General features: G+C 43.3%; 1 protein-coding gene across 2 annotated transcripts in view; it reads left to right on the plus strand.

The window, feature by feature from the left end:
• Positions 1–6039, plus strand: part of LOC138212683 (high mobility group nucleosome-binding domain-containing protein 5) — a 32202-nt gene extending 26163 nt beyond the window's left edge. Inside the window, exons 3-5 of one of the 2 annotated variants that reach the window (XR_011179481.1) lie at positions 662–1198; positions 2950–3072; positions 4768–6039. Coding sequence is in view for 1 of the 2 variants with exons in the window: in XM_069173166.1 (XP_069029267.1) it covers positions 662–1198; positions 4768–4790 (560 nt within the window). In the remaining variant the exon portion in view is untranslated. The remainder of the gene's footprint in view (positions 1–661; positions 1199–2949; positions 3073–4767) is intronic. The other variant, XM_069173166.1, reaches the window with a different exon arrangement.
• The last annotated feature ends 2166 nt before the right edge of the window (positions 6040–8205 follow it).

Genomic DNA, 8205 nt, shown 5'->3' on the forward strand with positions numbered 1-8205 from the left:
ATTTGAAGGAAGGGCTTTTAATTTGAAGTGTTTCACGTTTATCGCGACCAAGCATGGGGTTAAAGACGGAGGTCATGTGACGAAGTACAAAGAGGGACAGAGTCAAAGTTAGGAGTTCGTGAGATAGCCACGAGGATTTATTTTTAAGTAACAAGTCTCTTACATAACGTACGTTAGGTAACTTACGTGTTCTACGGAACGTTAATTACGTAAAATTAAACTTAACCGAGTACTTATTGGTGTTTGTAGTAGTATACGACCAAGAGGAGATTCGTTTTTAACAGATTTTCTTGTGAACTCTTCTTGAAATCTTCTGTCTGTGTAGAAATAGTTCAAAGGTAAATCTTTTTCTCAGGTGTGGTGGAGACCAAACTTTAGCTAAAAGGAAAAGCTTTCCATCAAATCTGCTTCTAACAGGACGAACACGCTGCCGATGTTTAATTAACTCGGTAGATATCCGACACATCTTCTCCGGTACAAACTCAGTACACCAATAATGTGCTGGTTGTGAACCTGTGAGTGTTTTTCTGTTCATTAGTGGCCAAAAATCAACGGATACGACCTCAAGGCGCTCAGAGGCGCTAATATTTTTCTTCCACTTTCAAACGTCGTCATTACAACATGTGAGACGTTAACTGTCCTGTCGTCCTCGTCCCTCCAGGTGAGGACGGAGCAGCCGAGGACGGCAAAGAAGGCAAGTCGGCCAAAGGCAAGCGAACGCATTTCGGCCGCGCGGTTTCCCTGAAGAACTTCATCCTGCGAAAGGGCAAGTCCACCAGCGTGGACATGGGCGAGGGCGCCAAGGAGGAGGAGGAGGAGGAGGAGGAGGAGGCGGCGGAGGCGGCGGAGGAGGAGGCAGCGGCGGGCGCCGACGGCGAAGCCGCTTCAGCGACCGAGGAGGCCAACGACAAGGAAGCGGCGGCGGCGGCCGAGAAGACGCCGGCGGAGGAGGAGAGCGGAGGGGAGGCGCCGGCGAAGGAGGCGCCGGCGAAGGAGGCGCCGGCACCGGCTGAGACTCCGGTGACCAACGGGGAGAACGGCTGCTCCAACGGCACAGCGGAGGAGAACGCCACGCACAATCACCAGGAGGAGGAGGAGGAGAAGAAGACGACGGGGAGCAGCCCCGTGAAGAAGACCAAGGAGGCGGGCGGCGTGAAAGACGAGGCCAACGCCAAGATCATCAACGCTGTGAACAGCGGTGAGTTGGAGCGCACCGAGCGGCACTCTGACGAACCTCGGAGCGGCGAAGAAGGAGAAACTAACGACAGACGAGCGCTAACAAACGATAGCAGCCGCCAAGGAGCCGAGCTAGCATTAGCCTTTAGCGGGGGGGAGGGGCGAGGGGAGGGAGGGGAGGCGGAGCCTCCACCAAACGGAGGTCGTCACGACGGTGCAGAGTCACGTGACCGGGGAGAGAGGGGGGAGGAGGAGGAGGAAGATGAGGAGGAGATGAGGAAAAGGGATCTTCGAGATGCAGCGGTGGTCATCGTTCAAAACGTGATGTCAGCAGCGACTGACCAATTAGAGCGAGAGCTGTGCGTCGACAACGGGTTGAATGGGTGTTACCATGGCGATGTCCGGTACTAAAAACACACACACACACACACATTCACGCACAGGTGTGGAAATACACTGAAATGTGCTAAAATGTAAAGTTACACGCGTGTTAAAAGAATAGTTCAACATTTGGGAAACACGTATATTCGTTATTTTTTTAGATGAGTTTTTCCGAAGTAAAAAAAAAAAATTAAAAAACACCTGTGAAATTAATCTGTAGTTTAATCTGAAAAATAGAAAATCTCAGAATTAAAGAGTTTCTAGCTGGAACTACTTCTTCACTGTTACCGATAACAACGCAAAATTAATCAGCAACCGTCTTAATTATGAGTGAATTCCTTGAGTTTGGCCAAAATACCACAAAAAATCTGACGGTCCCCAAATAAAAGATGTGGGAAATCTCCGAAACTGAAAAGTCAGAAACTAAACGCTCACCGCGACGTGGCTCAAAGTTAATCCACCTTTTCTTAGACTCATTATCTTTTAAATACGGAAAATGAGCTTTAGTTTTTTTTTGAATACCGTTATAGTTTTGGGGGCGGAGTTCATGCTAATTATTCTGTCTTACAAAACGATATAAAAACAAATAAAAAAATCATAATCAAGAAAATCAATGCCAGATTAATTGAAAATGAATTGATTAATGCTCCAGAGGTTGTCACTACTTTTAACTTTGGACAGACTCACTATGTTTAACTGTATACTTTAATATTTCACACACAGAACCACACATCTACTGTATATATATACACATATATATACAGTAGATGTATATATATGTGTATATATATACATATACACACACACACATGTCGACTTCCCCGGATGATTGCATGACAAAAATAATGCAAGTTATTTTTTTAAATCCCTTTAAAGAAGTTGTTTTTGTTGCGGTAGAGTGACGCGTTTCTTTTCACGCTATGATGTCATCACAACGTCAAAAGTTCACGAGCAGCCAAACAACCAGAAACCCTCGAGCAGTAACGAGGACTCCCGCGCTGCTGCGGCGGGAAGCTGACTGTTCGTGAACAAAAACACCCGTCGGGTCCGTCAACCAGAAACAGCGGCGACATTTCATTTCAGCTTTCATTTCGTAGGCAGATCTGATAAATCTTTTGTGGTGAACAGAACCCGGATCGACACCAGGACATTTCTGAAAAGCACAACTTCACCTTCACACGTCTTTTAACAAATAACGATGACGTTTTAAGACGCTAGCTACGGGAAACATTTGCAATTTGCGATATTTCGCCGCGTTAAAACGCTGAAGATGATTTTTCAGATTGCAGAATTAGTCACGTGATATTTACACTGTAACGTTTACATCCGTGACATTTCAACACTTTAAACTACAAACTTCGGGTGATGCTATGTGTCTTTTTTTTGTTCCAGATGTATCTGCATTAATTAAATAGTAATACAGTAAATAGTAATTAGGACAAGATGACTCGGCTTAATGGTATAAACACGTCGTCTCCGTCGATCCGATAGATCGGAAGACTGCGAAACCAAAACGTAAGTTTACTTATTTTTAAAAACCTTTTAGCGCTTCAGCAGAAAATGTATTCGTACGTTGACACGCTGAGTTCGTTGATATTTTGGGACTGAAGCTGCACGAATCTTTTTGTTTTTCAGTGTAAAAGTTTATTGAACTTAAGGAAACGACAAAGAGTCCGACGGTGCCGATAAAAGACTTTGACTTCTGGACGGATCAAAATGAACAATCGTCTCAGGAAACCTTCGCAAGAAAAAATTCTGATAGTTTTACCAAAAAAAAAAAAGGCTTAAAATTAAGCGTTAATATGTTGTTTTTAGCTTCTTTGTTTTTAAATCACTATTCACGCTTTTAAAAATAGCGCTAAGTCCAACAACCTGCCTGAGGAACAAATGTTTTTAAGTCCAGCAGGTCCGCAGGTACTAAACGCTGACATCGCAGACTTATCGGCGCGGGTTGCCGTGGCAACGACGTTCGCGCCGCTACGCTGGTGACGCTGCTTTTCAACACGGGAGTGGCAGCAGACCGTTTTATTTCGTCTTCTGTCCGTAGAGTCGCTCTGAAAAATGATGTCGTCGTCGCATGTCGGGACGCTAGGAATCGATCTGAACCGGCGGACGGCCGGACGTTAGTTAGTTAGTTAGTTAGTTAGTTGGTTGGTTGGTTGGTTGGTTGGTTAGCTAGTTAGTTAGTTAGTTAGTTGGTTAGTTAGTTAGTTAGTTGGTTGGTTGGTTAGCTAGCTAGCTAGCTGGTTAGTTAGTTGGTTGGTTGGTTAGCTAGTTAGTTAGTTGGTTAGTTAGTTGGTTAGTTAGTTAGTTAGTTGGTTGGTTGGTTGGTTGGTTGGTTGGTTGGTTGGTTAGTTAGTTAGTTAGTTATCTCCTTGTTTGCAGTGGAAGAGAAAAGTGTGTTTAGCAGACATCAATACAGTCGAGTCCGTCTCCAGATTAACTCGTCTTCTTTCTCGGACATCAGATCGGGCGGTCGAGTTGTTTATTCAACTTCGAGAACACAAAACAGACAGAAACACAAAATCCAGGTAAAAGTGAGGTAGTGAAGGACGGACAGAGGGACAGACAGACAGAGGGACAGATAGACGGGGGACAGACAGACAGAGGGACAGACAAACAGATGGAGGGACAGACAGACAGAGGGACAGATAGACGGGGGACAGACAGACAGAGGGACAGACAAACAGATGGAGGGACAGACAGACAGAGGGACAGATAGACGGGGGACAGACAGACAGACGCAAGGACAGACAAACAGACGGCGGGACAGACAGACAGAGGGACAGGTAGACAGAGGGACAGATAGACAGGGGACAGACAGACAGACGGAAGGACAGACAAACAGACGGCGGGACAGACAGACAGAGGGACAGGTAGACAGAGGGACAGATAGACAGGGGACAGACAGACAGACGGAAGGACAGACAAACAGACGGAGGGACAGACAGACGGAGGGACGTCTTCCTGGTGTCACGTGACGTCATATTCTCCTCATGAAACTGTTTGTGTTGTTTGCTTTTGTGTCTTTTAACACGTTAGTTAAACTAACTCAACACTAGATGCCAGCATCTTTAACCACTAAACCCATTTAATAACCCTTTTATATGACTGTTTATTATTATTATTATTATTATTATTATTATTATTATTCTTTTCCAATACCTATTTTTTAATACATTTTTTCAATCTCTTGTTATCATTTACCAGACAAAAAGGCGGGAAACGTGTGAGGCCACACAAAGAGGATTAGAACTGCCCGGGATTCGCTGAGCAAGGAGCTCTGATCCCCAACCCTCCCCCACCTCCTCCTCCACCCCCACCACCACCTCCTCCTCCTCCTCCTCCTCCTCCTCCTCTCCCGTCATCCCTCCTCCCGGGTAAACGGAGTAATCAGATGTAAACAGATCGCCACGGTGACAAGGAGACGGAGGGAACGAGAGGGATGCAATTCATGTAGATGAGAAAAATAATAATTACTCAGAAAGCAATAATTCAAGCCTTTCTTTTTCATCCACCCATCATCCGCCCATCATCCACCCATCATCCGCCCATCATCCACCCATCATCCGCCCCCCCCTCCTCCGACTGATACCAACAAACATGCACATCCAGTGTTTTATTTGTTTTTTAAACTCTTTTCTTTGCTTGTCTGTGAGATTTTATATTGTCTACGAGAGAAAAGAAAAAAAAATGCAGAAATGTAAAAAATATCGAGACATTCCTCCCCCTCCCCTCCCCCTCCCCTCCCCCCCTTTCTCCCCAAGCCCCGCCCCCTGCCCCTCGCCCCTCCTCCTCCTCCTCGTTGAGCTACTTAGCTCGCTGTCTCTACCGACTCCTGATTGGTGGACGTAAAAGAACAACGACAAGAAATAAAAAAAGGAACAAGAAAAAAAAAAAAAAAAGACTGTTAGTTTTATATTGACGGCCATTTTGGTTTGTAGTCACCCCCACCCGCCATCTCCGCCCCGCCCCCTCTTTGTCCCCGCCCCCCGTAGATATTTGACAGTACAGCAGGACCATGTTGCTACAGTATATAAAACTGCCCCGAGGACTGCCACCTCCCAACCAACACTGCAATGTCTTCAGCTCTGTGTTTAATGTTTTTAGACTGTTATATTGTGTACATGAATTAAAAAAAAAAAAAAAAAAAAAAAAAAAAAAAGAACAACCACCATCGAATATTAAAAAAAGTCAAAAATGTTTTTTTTGGTTGTTTTTTTTGGTTGTTTTTTTTCCTGTTTGGTTTGGATTCTCTTTTTTTCTTTGTTTTATTTTTTAAAAACACATCTTCTCACTGTTACCGCAGTCTGACGATACGCTGTAATTAAAAAACAAAAATAATAATAATAATAATAATAATAATAATAATAATAATGATGATGATGATGATGTTTTGTTGGTCCAAGTTTTCACATGTCCGCTAGCAAATTGTCAAGAAAAAAAAATAGTACAATAAAGACTAAAATCTAACAAACTAAACTGCAAGTCATTGTGGGGTTTTTCTATTTTTATCTGGATGTTTGAAGTGTTTGTGTGCAGATGGGGAGGGGCCACGGGGCGAGGTGAGGGGGCGGGGCCTAACTCTGGAATACCATTGGGCGCTTATTAATCTGCGTATCGATAATCTCATCCGTTTACGTAATGGGCGATATAATAATACGAGATTGTCTTCGTATTAAACTAGATCTGCGCGTATTATCCGGCAGCAGGCTGCTTCGTGTAGGCGGCCGTCCGTATGCCAGCCGTCCTTCCCTTCACGCACTATATTTATATTTACTACACGTGAATAGAGAAAACTCTGACCTTTGACCTCGTGGTGACACCGTGTTTCACGAAATTCAGTTTATAATAATCCTTCAAAAAAAATCCTGCACGCGGACTAAAAGGGAAAAATCACAGTTTAGTAAAAAAAAAAAAAAAAAAAAAAAAAAAAAAAATGGTTTAAGTCGAGGTGTCCTTTAGCCAATGAGTGTCTATGGTGCCCAACCTGAGGGTCGGGGGATCCCAAAGGGTCATGAGAAACATCTGAGAGGTCGCAAACAAATTTCTGTTTACGACAAGGTTTTTTTTTCGTTCTTTCTTTTCTCACATCTTTTATTTTTAGTTAAAAATGTAAGAAATAAAAACTGAGCATCGTTCTTCTTGAACGTTTTAACGGTTCAGTTCCACGATGCTTTATCTTATTCTACAACGATCAGTACTGATCAGGAATGACGTTTGATTTGACTGGAAGCACTTTGATCGTTTATGTAGTTTCCATTGATTTCTATCAAAATTCTATTAATTTTTTCTGCCCCAAAGAGGTAAAAGTCAAGATAAAACTCGTTGGTTTTCTGACTGCTGCAGATTTGAATCCGCTTTTTTTATTAATCTTTTTTAAATGATTTTTTTATTGACTAATTTTCACAGGAACCGACTTTCTTTTTGTCAAATTGTTTTGAGGATACGCTCATTTTGTTTCGAGATTTTACATTTACGGTCTTAAATATTTGACTTCCTGCTCCGATTCGTCTCACAGCGACAGTTTCTGTACAAATGAAGAGTTCCCAAAAAAAAAAACCCACGACAATCTCACCAAACATGACTGTAGACAAAAGTGGACGTAGCTTCTGGTGCAAACTCGTCAGGTTTCAAATCAGATCAACCCCATCCACCGCTGGCTCCTCCCCCAGCTCGTCCAAATATGGTCACTTCCTGCTCCGAACGGGAAAAGATGGAGACGGACGAAATCCGAACGGGTGACGTCTGGTTGGCGCTTGAACATTGTAGTAGATTTAGAGATAGCAGTATGCTCAATAGCCAAAATTAGCATTTACTGCTTGTACATGAACGCATCAGCAACTATAAACTCATAAAATATAACAGTTGAAGGAGGAATTTTCTGGACTGAGTACTTTAAACGTCTAATTTTTAGTTTACAGAATATGTTTTAGAAGATCTGAAAACTTCCTGAATGCCAGTTAAACTTGAAGAACTAACTATGTTAAATTAAAAAGAGTTACGCAATTTATGATCTTGATAATGTTATTTAAAAAAAATAACATTCGCAATTGAGTTGTTTAACTGAAATGAAAATAAATTGGTGTTTTTATTCTTCATCCTTCAGAACACGAGTGGATAATATATTCACGTATTTTAACCTCCACATCACTTTTCCTTAAACCGCCGCTGTCGGCGTCTCCTCCGAGGGTCCCGAGGCCACATGTTGGGCCTCGACGCAGCAACAATAACATGCCGAGCCGTCTGTGAAGTGTGTGGTGACGATAATTCCCTACTGTCAGTTGAAATCGGCAGCATACTGTCGGGCCAAATCTCTGGGATTATGTTATTACAGCCGTAATGCCGCAGTACAGTAGCTGCACACACACACACACACACACACACACACACACACACACACACACACACACACAGGGAAACTGATGCTCTGTCATTTAAAGGCGTCTTAATGAACACAGCGGGGTAATAATCGCTCAGATTTGATGACGACGTGTTGGAGTTTAAACAAACAGCGACAGGTTTGAGAACATAAAACGTTCACGTCGTCTTTGGATCCGTCGTTCGGGTCTCGGGTCATGTCGGGTCATGCCGGGTCAGGTCGGTGAATAAGAGGCGGAACAGATGGATTTACATGGATTATAATGT

This window comes from Embiotoca jacksoni, unplaced genomic scaffold (assembly GCF_022577435.1).
Source record: "Embiotoca jacksoni isolate LCO1_2020_lvr unplaced genomic scaffold, fEmbJac1.0.p SCAF_58, whole genome shotgun sequence".
In the NCBI taxonomy this organism is placed as follows: Eukaryota; Metazoa; Chordata; class Actinopteri; family Embiotocidae; genus Embiotoca; species Embiotoca jacksoni.